The sequence below is a fragment of the Lycium ferocissimum genome, chromosome 5, assembly GCF_029784015.1.
Source record: "Lycium ferocissimum isolate CSIRO_LF1 chromosome 5, AGI_CSIRO_Lferr_CH_V1, whole genome shotgun sequence".
In the NCBI taxonomy this organism is placed as follows: Eukaryota; Viridiplantae; Streptophyta; class Magnoliopsida; order Solanales; family Solanaceae; genus Lycium; species Lycium ferocissimum.
The window spans coordinates 2,303,389-2,319,989 of NC_081346.1; the positions used below are offsets into that span (position 1 = coordinate 2,303,389).

At 37.0% G+C, this 16,601-nt stretch overlaps 1 protein-coding gene across 2 annotated transcripts; it reads left to right on the forward strand.

Annotated features, from left to right (window-relative positions):
- The first annotated feature begins 1,856 nt into the window (after positions 1-1,856).
- Positions 1,857-14,777, forward strand: LOC132055386 (uncharacterized). Of its 2 annotated transcripts, none has more exons than XR_009414565.1 (15): positions 1,857-2,570; positions 5,059-5,114; positions 5,524-5,582; positions 5,684-5,755; positions 6,480-6,563; positions 8,274-8,381; positions 8,739-8,801; positions 9,230-9,310; positions 9,829-9,894; positions 11,015-11,170; positions 11,962-12,039; positions 12,400-12,438; positions 12,887-12,946; positions 13,658-13,730; positions 14,358-14,373. XR_009414565.1 is itself a non-coding variant. In XM_059447182.1 (15 exons), the coding sequence occupies exons 1-15, from the start codon at positions 1,975-1,977 to the stop codon at positions 14,526-14,528; spliced, it is 1,785 nt and encodes a 594-aa protein (XP_059303165.1). In that variant the 5' UTR covers positions 1,858-1,974; the 3' UTR covers positions 14,529-14,777. The 2 variants fall into 2 exon arrangements, 1 of the variants encoding a protein (XP_059303165.1); XM_059447182.1 differs by having other exon boundaries at positions 1,858-2,570; positions 12,864-12,946; positions 14,358-14,777.
- Positions 14,778-16,601: the final 1,824 nt, after the last annotated feature.

A 16,601-nucleotide genomic window follows, 5' to 3' on the forward strand; every position in this document is an offset into this window, starting at 1 on the left:
GAGTTTGAGCAACATAGATAGCGCCAAAGTTTTTAGTTGTGTTATCTTTGATCTTGAGGATCAAGTGTCCTCCACTTTGAGTTTTTAATTACACTATATTTGAAATTTCAAGTCTTAATATCATAAAATCGATTTGTATAACCTTGAACGTGGGCATAATATCCTGAAATTGATTTGTAGTATATTAAACTACAGTACATTATGTCATGAAATTAAGTTGTCGCACCTTAAACTGAATTTGTATCTAATACAATTTTGAGGAAATAATAGAAGATAATCAAGTACGAGTATCAAACTAAAAGTGCTTATACGATATAAACTAATAAGTTATGAGTTCTTACTTATGTATTTTTTGGCTAGTTATAACCAAAAATAGTACAACTGTTTGTGTGTGTCAAATACATAACTAACGTATATAAATAAGCAAAAAAATAAATCAAAATGCAGAAGGCGAGTTTCCAAATTAAGGGTGTGTTTGGTATGAAGGAAAATGTTTTTTTGGAAAATGTATTATTGGAAAATAAGTAAATTTCTACTTATTTTCTCATGTTCGGTTGGGTAGTGGAAAATCAGTGAATTTCTTACTTATTTTCTCATGTTCGATTGGTTGGTAGAAAATATTTTCGAAAAATACCATTAATGCCCCACCAAACCCAACCTACACAACCACCACCGCAACCACCATCTTTGCAACCCCACCCCACTTCATCTTTCAGAGCCCGGCCACCCCTTCCCAAATTTTCTATTTCATATATTTTATTTTCCTTTTATAAAAAAATGGGAAATATTTTCTTATCCACCCCACCACCGCCCACCCCACACCAAATTTAACCATGCAAACTTTCCATTTTTATAAATTTTTATATGAAGGTAAAATTAAATATGAAGTAGAAAATTTGGGGAGGGGGTGGGTGAAGAAAATAAAAAAGTTTTTTTTTTTTTTTAAAAAAAAAGTTTTTTTGGAGGGGTTGGTGTGGCGGGGGTGGGGTCGTAGAAAACCAAATTAAAAAATAAAAACATTTCGAAAAAATTTCTTTTAAAAAAATTAATTCTTTTGGAGGGAGGTGGGGGGTCTTCCGGGGGATGGGTGGTGTAGAAAATCATTTTTTTTTAAGGTTGGGGGTGGGGGTGGAGTGGGAGAGGTGCATGGGGTTGTAGGAGTTGTTTATGGTTGGTCAATTGTGAATTTATTTTCGGTACTTTGATTAGGAAAATAATTTTTCTCATTTTGCTTAACTTATTTTTCTTATTTCCACCCAAACAAAAATGAAAAAATTGAATGTTTTCCTTCGTACCGAACACACCCTAAGTTCCCTCATCAAAAAGCTGAAGAGGATATAAGGAGGTAAACTGGAATATTAATGTTTTATCTATTAATGAAATTGAAACAATACAAAGTATTTATACAAGAATGACTACTCTCCAAGTAATGAATGACTTGGTCCCCAAGTAGAAAAATCTAAAAGTTAAAGGGTGTGTTTGGTACGTTGGACAATGTTTTTCAAGAAAGTATTTTATCGGAAAATAAGTTATTTTTCTACTCACTTTTTTGTATTTTGTCACGCAAGTTGAAAAATGTGAGCATTTGTATATATTCAAAACAAAATCAATATGAAGTTGTTGAATTCTAAGTGCAACTTTTGGTGGTGAGGAGTACTAGTTGGGAGGTGCGGTAGGCTACGGGGTGGGTTGGAGAATACGTTGATGTGTTTTTAACAATCCGAAAAATATTTTCTCTCAAATTTTTATGAAATTTTCTCATATTTTGAGGAAAATGTTTTTCATTCCGGAAAACATTTTCGTCATACTAAACACGCCAAAAATTGAATGAACAATAATATCACAGATGGAAATATTCTAATTTCCTTAATACAGGGCCGAGTTTCTCTTCCCGCCGTTTATCAGTGAGTGAGAGCGCTCAGTTCAAACTTTGCGTCTATTAAGAAACCCCAGAGCCCTCCATTTTTCTCCCTAATGCAAGTACAAGTACTACCAAACATGCAAGCAATAAGAGCCCTCCACTTCCATAAACACTTACTCAATCTGCCCCGAACAAACCCCTTTAAATCATCTCTCCATTTCACTATAATATGCAAACATTCTCACCATTTCCACTCCACTCCCCAACAACACTTTCCTAAAGAATCCACTGCTGTACAGGGATGGAATGTTCCTCCAGTTTCCAATTCCAAAAATACCCCTCCAACAGCTCAACAAAACCCTAGTAATGAAAACATTCCACAAAGGGAGGAATCTAAGGGTAGTAGGGTTTATGAGGTTATTACAGGGAATGGGAATAAGAAGAAGGGGAAAGGGAAGAGTAAAACAGTGTGGGTGTGTTCTGATTGTGGGTATGATGATGGGCAATGGTGGGGGATTTGCAAGCAGTGTAATGGGGTTAATACTATGAAGCGGTTTTCCGAAGAGGTAGAGCGTCGTCCTACGAATGGGTTTGAGGTTTCGGAGAAAGTGACGAGGTCGTGGCTGCCAAATCAGTCTTCTAAAGATATGCCAACGAAATTGACGGATGTGAATAAGGGAATCAATCAATTGAACTGGCGAATCCCTCTGTAAGTAAAGCGACAGTTAACACCCTGTTTGGATGGCCGTTACCCATGGTTTCATAATGTACATTATCGTATTGTATAGTATTGTATTATATTGTATTGTACTGTACTGTATTAATGAATATAATGTTTGGATAGACTGTATCGTTTGTTGTGGTTTAATAACATTTTTATCATTTGGTTTGCCTGCATGGTACTGTATAATAACATGTAAGTTTACTAAAATACCCTTAACTCGTAATTGCAATCTAGTTTTAATATATATATTAATAAGACTAAGGGCCCGTTTGGCCATAAATACCAAAAACTTTTTCACTTTTTTTGGAATTTTTGAAGTTGGAGTTGTGTTTGGCCATAGTTTTTGAAATTGTAGTTTTTGGTGAAATGTAGTGTAAAAAAGTGAAAAAAGTTGAAATTTTTTGAAAAACAAGTTTTTCTTGTTTTCAGTATTCCGGAATACAACTCCGGAAAAAAGTGAATAATTTTTATGGCCAAACGCTAAAAGTAAAAAAAGTGAAAAAAATTTCGAAAAAAGTGAATAATTTTTATGGCCAAACGCCCACTAAGATAAAGGATAAAATAGGAATTAGGAACTTTAAAAATAAGTAGGTGGTGGATGGGGTGATCATTGGATGGGTGGTGGGGGTGGTGGAAGGGTGGGTGGTGTGGGGTGGGTGGTTGTGGGGGTTGGGATGGTGGTGAGGGGTAGTGGGTGGCAGGGTGGGGTGGGTGGTAGAGGCTGGGGGTTGGTGGTAGAGGGTGGGGGTTGGTGAGGTGGAGGTGGGTGGGTTTGGGTGTGATGGAGGGGGTAAAATGGAGAAATGAATTACGTAACCACGCACAAACCACCAAATCAGTGGTTACAAAAATTGAGCTTTTTCATGGTTATTTAACCATGAAATTACAACGGGTTTACAATAACATATAACACAATTTTAAGAACAATGCAAACAAACATGGTTTCATAGAAAACAATACAATAATTAACCGGGGGAAACAACCATCCAAACAGGGTGGTTGCACCTAGTTTGGATGATCATTACATATCGTTTCATATTGTATTGTATTGTATTGTATTGTATTGTATTGTATTGTATTGTATTGTACTGTATTGTTTTGATGAATACAACGTTGGGATAGATTGTATCATTTCCCGACGTTCCATAATGCCACATATCAGCAATTTGAAGAATAAACTTACAATATTACAAAGAGAAGTATCGTACGAGGTAGAATGATTATTAAAAAAAAAAAGGTAGGGTAAGGAGTAAAAGATGATTATTAAATAATAAGCAAAAACGTCCCACATAGGGACCCTAAATCGAGTACAAATTAGTCCAGCATTTTGGGTTCAAAGGTTAGGGTTTATGAGGTTATAGGGAATGGGACTACGAAGAAGGGGCCAGGGAAGAGTAAAACAGTGTGGGTATGTTCTGATTGTGGGTATGATGACCGGCAACGGTGGGGGATTTGTAAGCAGTGTAATGGGGTTAATACTATGAAGCGGTTTTCGGAAGAGGTAGAGCGTCGTCTTACGAATGGGTTTGAGGTTTCGGAGAAGGTGATGAGGTCGTGGCTGCCTCATCAGTCTGTTAAAGCTGTGCCTACGAAATCGACGGATGTGAGCAAGGGAATCAATCAATTGAATTGGCGAATCCCTCCGTAAGTGAAGTGACAGTTTGTACACACTTGAATTTGAACTTTTCTAGGTATGCATATAATGCAAAGATTTTGGCTTTCTAGTTAATTGATAGTTTTCTAGTTTCTCGAATGACTGGTGATTAGATTGGGTGAAATTTTGACAGAGTCTAGGACCAGGTGGACAATCGTAAATCAATTTGATTTAAGTGGAACATTGAATCTAACTGGCGCCAGTCTCTTACACCCCCTAACTGGCGCATCCTCACACCTCCTCTTCACATGTCCGAACCATCTCAGATAGGAAGATTTGGAGGTCGATAATCGGGTAGACGGTTAGTAGGTAGTTGAGTTTCGCAGCACTGTTGTGTGAGAGGTAGGGGGCTAGCCTCTTCATCTCCTCTTCTCGTTGTGTGAGAGGTAGGGGGCTAGCCTCTTCATCTCCTCTTCTCCTTTTCTTAGTACTATTATCTAGGTATCACGTAGATCCATACTCTTCTGTGTGTACTACTATATGTTGCTTTATTTGTTTTATATCTTGATATTTTTGCTGTCTTATTTTAAATCCTGCATCGACCACGTTTCTTTTGAGCCGAGGGTGTCGGAAACAGCCTCTCTGCCCCACAAAGGTAGAGGTAAGGTCTGCGTACATCCTACCCTCCCCAGACCCCACTTGTGGGATTACTGGGTATGTTGTTGTTGTTTATTGAATCTAATAATCTGAAAAATGAGTGCTACTGCATCTTTCTCAAGTTCATATCCTTGCATGAGTTTTTTGGCATTTTAACTTTGATATATATGGAGATACTTGGTAAATGTCCATGAACACTCTGAACTATTGTTCTTGTTATAGATCTGGCCTTTTTGGAGCTGAAGTGGGAAGAGTACTCGGTGGTGGTCTTGTGCCAGGTACTGCCATGTTCAGACCCGGTTTACTTTAACCTTGCAATTTTGCTAGAAGCCCGAGTATCTTCTATATAAAAGACTTAGATATCCACCTGCAGATAAAAATAACCTCCCAAAAGTTGCATTCTGTAATTTTATTTTACTGTACTTTTTCTGGTGAGCACTGTAAAAGGCTACGCCTTGAACTGTGCCGCGGATGGATTAGGAGCATCAACCAAAGTTAAATCTGTGCCTGCAGATAAATAATTGCTGCTAAATGTACATCACTCTCGAGGTTGCCTTTGGTCTCCGCTTCTCACTGTTTAGATATTCCCATTGCTTTCGTGGAGTATTTTGACTTACTGAGGCATTTGGTCTCAACCTTCTCAACATGGACTGATTTTTTTTTTTCTTTTCTTTTTCTATGTTGCAGGTTGCTTAGTTTTAGTTGGCGGTGATCCGGGTGTTGGCAAGAGCACGCTATTGTTACAGGTATTATGCTGTATGCAGTCATGAGTTTTTTTTTTTGGTCATATTATTTTGAGTTATCTATTATCTCCAATCACTTTGACTATCTTACTCTCTATTGCAAGATTGCAGCCATAGTTGCAGAGGGGTGTGATATGGGGGGACCAGCACCAGTTCTCTATGTGTCGGGTGAAGAGGTGGGTGTTTATCATTCCTAATTGGGCAGTGCCATCATTCTTCTTCAAGCTTTTGATATGTTGCATCTGCTAAACTGTAATTCTACCAAGGGCATTCAGAAGTATTCCAACATAGAACCTTTTACTATTACTGATGTTGGCAAAACATAAAGCAATGTAAAAGATAACTGTATCATTACAGATTCTCTTTTTTATAACTGACACATATTAATAGTATGTGTATAGATAAACATGCTAGCATATAAAGTCTTGGGTGCTATCTGTAACTGCCATAGTAGTTACAATTGTCAGTTTAGCTTTGATTTACTAATATCTTCCATAGATACATAAATCACTTCTTTACCTATTCCCTGTTCACCTTTTCTATAAGGGTAGCTGATTCACTAATGCAGGTTAGCCTATGGTTACTTGACTTGACTGAGAAAACACATCTACGAAGGAAAAGTGATTGGTTTATCTGGAAAAGGGAATTGGCATGGCAATTTTATAAAGAATTAGATGGTTTCAATTTTAGAAAATATGAAGGAACACTCTTTTTAAGTGCTGATACTTGTGTTTTGGCATTGTAATGCACGGAATTGAAATTGGGGGAAATGTTGATGACTTGTAAATTTTCCAAATTTATATCCTAGCTTTCTTGTTTAAATATGTCTTTAACTTGCATGCAATTTTATGGTCATGAAAAATGTTGGTATCTTACCATCTTGAGTTGGCTTCATGGCAGAGTGTTGAGCAAATTGGAAACAGAGCTGATCGAATGAGAATCGGGACAGATGAAATATTTCTGTATGCAAGTACAGATATTGAGGTTAACCCTTTGATATCATTCAATAATTATGAGTGTCAATCTTTTTGGTATGATTTAACCTTTTTAATTCGCTGTTCATATTGATTGTTGACTAATAATCTTAAATTGGCTTTTGGTGGGACAACTATGACTAGAGTTAGTCTGCAAAACTGGTTACGGTTTCCAACAGAAGGACTCTATCTTTAAAAATTTATGGAAGATTATTAATCCAGTGAATATGAATAGAGCTGATTTGGGAAAACACTGTCTCATAAAATAGGTTTGCTCTAAAATGTCGCATTATCTTTCCTCTTTACTTATGTTCTCATGACTGGTTATAGCATGAGGTATGACCGTATGAGGCCCTTCTCGCCCATTGTTTGTCCCTGTGGAGGCATAACAAGTTGAAAAATAGGTTTTGCTCTAAAGATGGAAAAACATGAGGTCTTGCAAGTTGAAAAACCAGTGTTTCTTAAAATTAGGTTCTGCTTTAAGATGTTGCATAAGTCTTTCCTATTGGTTTATGCTCTCATGGCTGGTTTATAACATGAGGTATGACAACATGAGGCCCTTCCTGCCCTTTTTCCCTTTGGAAGTGTAGGAAGTTGAGCCTAAGATAACTAGCTTGACCTCAGCGATACAAACTTGGCTGCTAGGTTAGTTAGCACAAACAATGCAAGGTTAGACATTATAACGTGTGAATTAAGAGCATTCAAAGTTGAACCTTTAAATGGGAACCGAGTAGTGGTTCTAACAATTGCAGCGTGATTAATGTGCATTGCTGACCCATTTATACAGTTACCCTTTTATCGTTGCAGAGGCTTTGAATAAGAACTGCACACCTTTATGAGAACACAAATTATGTTCTCTATGCTTGCGATTTTCCACATATCTCTTTGTTATACCATGCAAGCACTTCGCCTTATAGGCTTGTAGTAATTAAAAAGCTTGAACTTAGGAAGTCATGCTCAGTACTTCATCACATAAATTAACTGGTTGTAAAATGTCCAAAGTCATGTTTTTGCGGTCTTTGTTTAGTCCAATTAACTATGTTAGTTGGTGTTTCATGTGCAAGAGTTCAGGTGAAGATGTGGATCATCCCCTGTTGCATTGTCAAGTGGCTAACCGACTATGAGAGTGGTTCTTAATTGGTTTGGGGTGCGTTGGGTGATGCCAAGAACAGTGAAGGAGGCATTGCATTGCTGGGGTTACAGGAGGGGAAAGAAGAGCCCTAGGGCTTGGAAGGTTGCCCTGCTAGCACTGTTGTGGGTTATTTGGAGAGAGAGAAATAGGAGAGCGTTTGAAGGGGTTGAACTGGATATTGTAAAGTTGCAAAATAGTTTGTTGTTTCTAGTTTGCTTTTGGTGTTCCCACGGGACCCGGTTTGTATAGAAGATTGGGTCTCCTGTTTTGAGAATCATGTTGTGCTGTAGGTTCTCTCTTTTTAGTAAACGGCTTGTATACGGGTTCTTTTTCCGCCAATTGTTAATAAAATTATTTACCTTGTCAAAAAAATGAAATATAGGCCGTTTAACTATGTTAATGATAAAAGATAGCTTTCTATTAGTTCGTGTGCTTTATTTCTCTTGTAAAGGCTAGGTCCTTTGCATATTTGTTCAAAATTAACCTGGATTACTTGAAGGTTGCAGAATGAGATCATGTTTAACAGATGCTTAGAGTGAATAAATCTGATGTGCTTATGTTTTATTCCATGATGCTGTCTTTCTTCAGGATATTCTGGAAAAGGCCCAAACACTCTCACTGCGAGCTTTGGTAATTGATTCCATCCAGACTGTTTATCTGAGAGGAGTAACTGGAAGCGCAGGAGGTCTATCGCAGGTTCACTGTTTTGTCTTATCTTTTGTAATCTCGCAGGTTTACTGTTTTGTGCTATCTTTTGTTATAATAAGGGTTTTGCTGAGAGTTCATCCAAGCTTTTTATCCATTTGACTGGAAAGGGTTACTCTAGACTTATCTGTTATTAAATGCTATCATGTGAGGGAGTTTCCTAATAAATAAATCTTTTGTCTCAAGGCAGCTGTGCTACCAGAGTTTTCAGAAAAGAATCTGTCTCTTAAGGATGTCTTGATAGAGCTCTGTTTACCTTCCTTTTTAATGATGAGATAGACAACCATTGTAGTTGCTTCTCACTGTGGTGTTGAGTCATCTTACTTAATACTGATTCATTCATGACAGGTAAAAGAATGCACAGAAGCATTGCTGCGGTTTGCCAAGAAGACCAGTATCCCTGTGTTTCTGGTGAGGGTGGACTATTGAACATTGTGCTTTAACCTAAAGACATCTGGTTGATGATATTTGTTGTTGTAACTTAATTTGAGGTTGTTTGTCTTTTTTGTCACTTTAGGTGGCACTCTTTAATTACACTTAAATTTTGTCGATAGTTTTTTCGTATGGTATTTTTTATGACATAGGTAAAAATAATAAGAGGAGTTTCACTTTTATTTTAGAGGTCATCTCGATTACCTTATCAGAGGATATATTGCTTTTTCTTTGATGGATAAATTTTCGTCTTCTGTTATGAACCTATGCTCAACTAGAATTCATTTTCTGACTTGATGATATGCTGTCAGGAGCCAGAATTCTTTCTGGTTTTAACGAAATTTTCTTCCCTTCTCTTTGCTAGTTACTTATCTGTTGATCTGATACTAAACTTGGAAAATTTTCAGATTGGACATGTGACTAAATCTGGAGAAATAGCGGGGCCTCGCGTCTTGGAACACATAGTTGATGTTGTTCTTTATATGGAAGTTGGTACCTTCTCCTACTTTGATGTTATTTGCAGTATGCACATATGTTTTTATATAGCTTGTGTGTATCTTTAAAAAAAGAAAAAAGAGGGTTTTGATATGACTTTTGACACTGAAGGTGAAACCATTGTGCTCATGCTAGAGATGCTGTATGGTAAAGTGCATGTTTCTTTTTAGTGATCAAGTGTAGAATGCTTTTTGTCTATGCTTGGTTAATTTATTCAGAGCCCGTGAACACTTGGGCATATCCTTTAATTTTTATGGCTTCTTTGGCTTGTCTGCGTGCCCTTTCTTACTTATTAGAGCTAATAATTTATTATGTTTCTGCATATTTTACTTTGGTTGCATTTAGAATCTAATGTCTCTGGAGTCCGTTCTTGCAAGACCGAGCACTACACAATCCTCCTTAGAACAATTTTCTCTATGCATTTTTCTTTCCTTTAGGAGGTTCTTATTCTTGGTTTTGATTATGCCATTCTATTTCTCATCAATGCTCGGTCACACATTAAAAATTGCAGGGAGAGAAGTGTTCATCTCATCGTTTACTTCGTTCGGTGAAGAATAGATTTGGATCCACAGATGAGGTATCCAGATGCTTTTTCTCTTTCTTTTCCTCTGCCTCTGCTCCTTTTTCTTTTTCTTTCTTTTTTGTTGAAATCCTCTATATGATTTTAAATGTGGTGGGACTTTGGACAGAGCTTCTCTTTCATTATTTGAAGAGGAAATAAGGGGCAACTTAAAGCAAGGAAGAGTTCTATAACTATTGAGTGAATATTTATTTTTCCAAATTCTCAAAAAAAAAATAAAAAAAATCAGGCTGTCTGGTTTTTGAACCAATCAACTATTTTTTTGAGATATGAACTAACCAACTATTATTGCCCCAGGACTTTGGTCTAGTAGTAAAAGTGTAACACATGAGTGTAGATAAGATGCACATCATGGTCCAAACTGTTCGCAGACAAACTCTTGGTATTTAAATGGAGAAGGGTAGAGGGGTGGGCATCCACCGAGTCTCAAACCGTGCACTAGTGGCCCTCTGGTATTTCCCAATAATGTATATAAACAAAACAAAAAAATCAATCTGTTATATTCTTCCTAGAGGTAATATGGAGGACTTTGAAAAACAAGTAGACTTTGTTTGCTTAAGTTATCCTACTTCACTAAAACTGCATCTTGCATGCAGCTCGTTAGTTTTTTCTCCTCGGGTTTAAATGTGCCCAGCTTATTTTCATTGCTAGAACTCATAATGTGATTCATGTTTAGTGATGTAGGCGAATAGCTGTGAGAGGTATGTTCTGCAGTCTAATTTTTCGATTTCATTTCATGATGTTGGGCTACTGGTGAACAAGAGGGTTATCCCTCTTTTCTAGTCAGTATATTCTGATTGAGAAAGATTATCGCTTTCTGATGTTGGTTAAAGATTTTCCAGTAGTTAATATGAAGGGAAAAAATGAGACGTGATTTAATATAGGGTAAAATCATCAAAGAATTTCTCAAACCCTTTTAGTCTGGAATGCTACTTTCTTTGTAGGAATCTCATCTCAGGACTAGTTAATGATTGTCTGTGGAACATCATACTGAAATAGATGATTTCCTACATCGTTTTTTCTTTTTTATGTATTTTCTTACCTTTGTGTTACCTGAGATGTTTGTCAGTGTTGCTAATTGGTACAATCAATAATCTCTAGTGTATTTTGCTTGCAGCTTGGAGTGTTTGAAATGTCGCAATCAGGCTTGCAGGCTGTTTCAAACCCAAGTGAAATGTTCCTAAGTGAGCAGCAGTCTGATTCTGAGTTTCTGGCTGGATTAGCTGTTACTGTAATTATGGATGGATCTCGAGCCTTTCTTATTGAAATTCAGGTACGTCCTTATGCAGTACTTTGTTTTTAGGCATCTCTTGATGTAAGCTGTCAAGCACTAAGCTAGTGCTGGTCAGTATAGAATGGAATGTCTTCTTTTGCAAAAACAAAAAGGAGGGGTCTCCCCTGTTGGAGTTTATTCCAGTAATGAGCTGATACAGTCTGTCATGCTATTTTTCCAATATACATCCTGCAGATTACACCAGAGTCCTGATAATCACTATTACCAGTTACTGTTCTTGTAAATATCTTTTTTGTATGTCTGCTGAGTGCCAACCTAGTCTAGCAATTCACATGTGACTTGGTCTCTTCTCAATTCTCAAGTCTCTATTAGTTTATGCTCAAGTGGAACCAAGGGTTGTGAAGAAGGTTCAGCATAGACAAATATGGGGCCCAAGAAGGTTAGTGAAGGACTGGTCAAATTACCGTGCCTTATGGGGTAGGCCTATAGAGGGGTATAACGAAGATATGGGGGGAACTGGAGGGGTATAGCAAATATATGGGGGAGAACAAACATCAGAGTCGAGTGAACGATGGAGCTAGAATCAGGTCCTGGAAACAAAAATGGTGTAGTGATAGTTCCTTGTGCAGCATCTTCTCTACATTTTTCTCCAAAAGCTATGACAACTGCACAGGTACACCAATGAGGGAAGCAAGAGCTTGTGATTTAAGCAGATTTATTGATAGCATCCTAAGTATCTCCCTTGTTACATCCGCATGAATCTACTTTTCTAGTGTAACATTTTCTCACACATTCTTTTATCATTTGAATAAATTTCTTTATCCATGTAGGCACTGTGTGTCGCTGGTTCATCGGTCTCAAGACAAGTAAATGGTGTTCAAGCTGGCAGAGCTGAGATGATAATTTCAGTGAGTGATTATTCCTTCAAAGTTTACATGAACTCATAAAGAAATATGGTAGAGAAATTACATGCGCTGAAACTTGTGGATCACATGCCAATTCTTGAAAATCGCTGATATTTTCTTTTTTCTTTTCCTGAAACTGAATGATTCAGAAGCCACGGGCTACTTTTTTGGGATCAGCTACGCTGAAGATTGCAAATTAACTGGTTCATTACTAATGTATAGAAACCAGTTAACATTCTTGAAAATTGTTGATATGTCCTTTTCATTTCCTGAAACTGAATAATTAGATGCCATGGGCTACCAGTTTTAGATCAGATATACTGAAGTTTGCAAATTAACTGGTTTCTTTACTACTGTATACAGGTTCTTATAAAGCAAGCTGGTCTCAAGCTACAAGAGAATGTAATGATTCCAATGAACATTCCCCCATACTTTCTTCCTTTTATGGCTCCTTCTGTATGTGCTTCATATGCCTTGTATATTCTGTGGATTATAGTAACCCCATAAAGTCTTTTATGGTAAATGACTTGAGCACTCTAAATCTTGGTTTGTTCTTGCTTTACCTTCGTTGTGATCCCTTTGGTAGTTGGATTTGAGAAGGCTTTTTATTAATGTAAGAACCTTACCAACTTTGAAAAGACGAGGCTATTATGAGCAATTGAGCACCATTAAAATATACTAAAACATTTGGCAACTTTTAATGTAATGTATTCATTTTTATCTGGTCCTCCTTTATATATGTTTGGTTTCTCAGTGTATACTTTCTGTTTTCTATTGCATTATATTCTTTAGATCTTTGATGTAGTTCCTGTTCAATTTGATTATAGGGTGTTTTTCTCAATGTTGTCAGTGGCATTAGCCTGTCAGAGACTGCTGGTGATCTTGCAGTAGCCGCAGCAATTTGCAGCAGGTATTATTTTCAAATATATTAGTCATCTGTCTGCGCTGGTCGAGCACCATCGTAGTTTTCTGTCTCAATTCGTATTATTATTTTACACAACTCACATATATTTTTTTGAAATGGCACTACTTTCACATGTTTTAAAAATTCAAGTTGGTTTAATTAATCAAACATAAAACTTGATGTGTTTTTCCTGTAACTTACTGTCAAAGTATTAATTTGTTTTACTTCTTGGATAATGCAGAAGTCAAATAGACAGCTTAAACTCCGTATTGAGCTAAATGGTGTCACATTAATTGCGATGGAATGAATACCTGATAATAGTGGATGTTTTCTGAACATTAGTATCAAACTATGGAAAAGATAAAGGAGGAAGTGAATGAACAGAAGAAAGGAAAAGACAAAAGAAAAAGAAAAGCTGTTTTTCTTAATGAAATGAAATTGCTTCTCTCGACTTGGAAGATACATTTGCTTAGCTCTTAGCAAGACAGTGTGAAACACATAATACCCCTATTAAAGTAAAGTGAATGGATTTGTGTGTGGCTTTGCTGAAGTTGCTAATAATGCTGGTTTTCAGTAATCCGGAACCTTCTTTTTACGCCACAAGGGTGATATCAATCTTGAGAGTGGATTTCTGCATTTGTTTTACTTCTTGTAATTACTTTGATATTCTTGTCAAGTGTATAGATGTTTTAAGCATGTTCGTTGTGTCCTTTTCAGTTTTCTGGAATTCCCTCTTCCTGTGGGCATAGCATTCATTGGGGAAATTGGCCTTGGCGGTGAAATTCGTACGGTATGTATGCTTACCCGACCCCCTTTTCTAACTTTCTGTACACCTCTCAAAGTGGTTTCTTGTGAAATTTTTGGATTTTGCACCCTGATAACACGGTTTTTTCAAATTAGAGGATGCTATGTGGACCTCTTACAATGCATTGAGATCAAATAGCATCCTCAAATTTGAACAAGCCAGTTGATATCAATATTTTATTTTTAAAAAAGGCAGAAATATAATTCAAACTATACACGTTGGTTTCGGCTCAAACTCATAAATTTCAGGCCCTCTCATGTTACATGATTTTTCCGTTTTCATGAGTCTCTACTTTTATGGTCTTCCATTTCCTTGGTTATAAAACATAAATACCATAATTCATGCATCCTATTAATTTAATGCTGGGGCTGGCAAAAGCCGCAGTTGCTAGGAATTAGTCATTCATCATGTTGCCTGCATCCAACAGTAGGTCATTTGGTTTTATAAGAAACACATTATGGTTTCTAGCTGGAGATCGTATACTTAACCATACTCACCCACCATGCACAAGACATGCTCTTTTCCTTTTCCTACCGTTCTAATTGACTTTTGTTTGTTCTCCATCTCAAAAAAAAAAGTGACTTCTGTTTGTTCCCCTTACAATATTTCTAGGTACCTAGAATGGACAAAAGGATAAATACAGTGGTGAAGCTGGGATACAAGAAATGTATAATTCCCAAATCAGCTGAAACATCATTGTCAGCATTAGATCTCGGAGATACTGAGATAGTGGCCTGCAGGAATTTGAAAGAGATGATAAACATTGTGTTCAGAAAACGCTGAGATGGGTTGTTGTAATTTTTTGGTGTAAATGGTGATGGAATCTACACAGATGGCAGTACTTTATATGATCTAAGTTGCGCTTAGTACTGTATATTGACATAGACAAATTGTCTAAAGTTTATTACCTAATTTTGGTGACATCTATAAATTGGTGAAGGCGGTTGATATCTCGGTGTTTAATACTTCACACCAAACTAATGAATGTGTATCTTGTGTATGCATATTTATCTCTTAACCATGATTGATTGATATGTCATCTCCTTTTAAATATGAAGATTAATTTACTTAATGATGTAAATATAGGCTACGGGTAAGCATTTAACATATGCAGAATGACACACAATGCTTGGAAATTGGAACCATAGTCTAGAGAAAGGCTTGTTATACAATCTACGGAATACGTTACAATTGATTCCAAGAAATTACACCAGTAGATCTTGAAAATGAATGGTCTTGAGTTTTTGACCTCGTTTGATGGTGTTTGTTCAATGGCCACTCCTCCAAGATCACAAGGTAAAACTTGTTAAATTTGAAATTTGCTCGTAAGCAAATAGGGTCAAAAGTTCAAGACCATTTAATATGAAGAAATTGCACAGTTTTCCCTTCAAATGGACTGGTCTTTAATTTTTTTCCTTCAAAATCGAACTTATGCCTAGCAGGATATTATAATGCAAAAATATAAATTTATGGTCAGCGAAAAAATATTTGCATTGAGGTAAATATTAGAATAGGAACAAAAGTGCAAATGATCCCAAATTTATCTCTGAGACCATTCTTGTAAACCACTCCAATTGAAGGGCCTTGGCCCAATAGGCAATGGGCCATTATGTAGGAGCGCCCTTTCATTTTTTTGCGCGGATTGCCCTTCTTTTGGGGTGGTCTTTAAATTTTGCCTCTCATATTTGTGGTCTTTAAATTATGCTTTTCATATTCTTTGGTCTTTAATTTTTGCGTCTTTAAATGCAACTACGAGCGTTCATGCGAAATCATAGGTTCGAGTTGAACCCCCTCAACATAAATTTAAAAAAATTGCAAGGCGAGGTTTGGGTCACGTGTATGCGGACCCGCAACTTGTTAAGGAATTACCAAATTTATGCGGACCGGCATGTACCTTATTATGGGCGACTTGGCATAAGTATGCGAGTAAAATAACGAATTCCTTAACAAGATTTATGCGTGGGGGGCATACTTTTAATCAAAAGCGTAAACTTGTGAAAATTAAAAATTAAATACTTATCACAATCTGCGCATAAGGCATAAGTATGCAGTCGATTAAGCTTTGGTAATTCCTTCATAAGTGGCTTGGGGGTATAAGCGAAATTTAAACTACTGCCTTCGAATTTTTAAAATTTTGGTATGTGGGGGTTCGAACCTGGAACCTATGGATTTTAGCCGAAGGGTAAAATTTAAATATTTTAAATATGAGGGGCAAAATTTAAAGACCACCCCAAAAGAACAGTGCGATTGCCGCCATACCTTCGACATTATTGAATAGACCATACACTGGTATCCAATTTCACACAACAACATCCATGAAACTCCGGCATCCCTTCCGTCGACAATTCCATTACTTCGCCGCCAAATACAGCGGCAGAGTAGTCGTCGAAACCTAAAACGGTCGTTCATTCTCCCTTAGAAAGCCTTTCATCTTACTAATACAATTATCGGCATAGAGAGAAAGCCTCGGGAACACCAATATTTACTTGTCATTCTCCTTTAGAAACCACCATGTTAAACCCAAATAAATGCCGAAATTGTTCCTCGTTGGGAACCCGAGTGCGAGGAACCGTCCCCGGGGACATACCCCAAAATGAGTACAATGCTCTACGGAATCACATAGGCGCAACCGATATCGTACTCTTCTTCTGAATAATGAAGTTACTCTTGAAGCTCCGAGAAGACCTGAACTCATCCGGTGCCTTATTGAGGAGTCTAGCTATTGGGTGACGGATAATATCAGAGGAACTATTGGCAAGATCAACACAATGTAAATTAGGGTTTCTGTATGTATTTTTGTGTATAAACAGTATATTAACGATATTAAGAGATTTTTGAGCTTTTTTATTTTTTTAT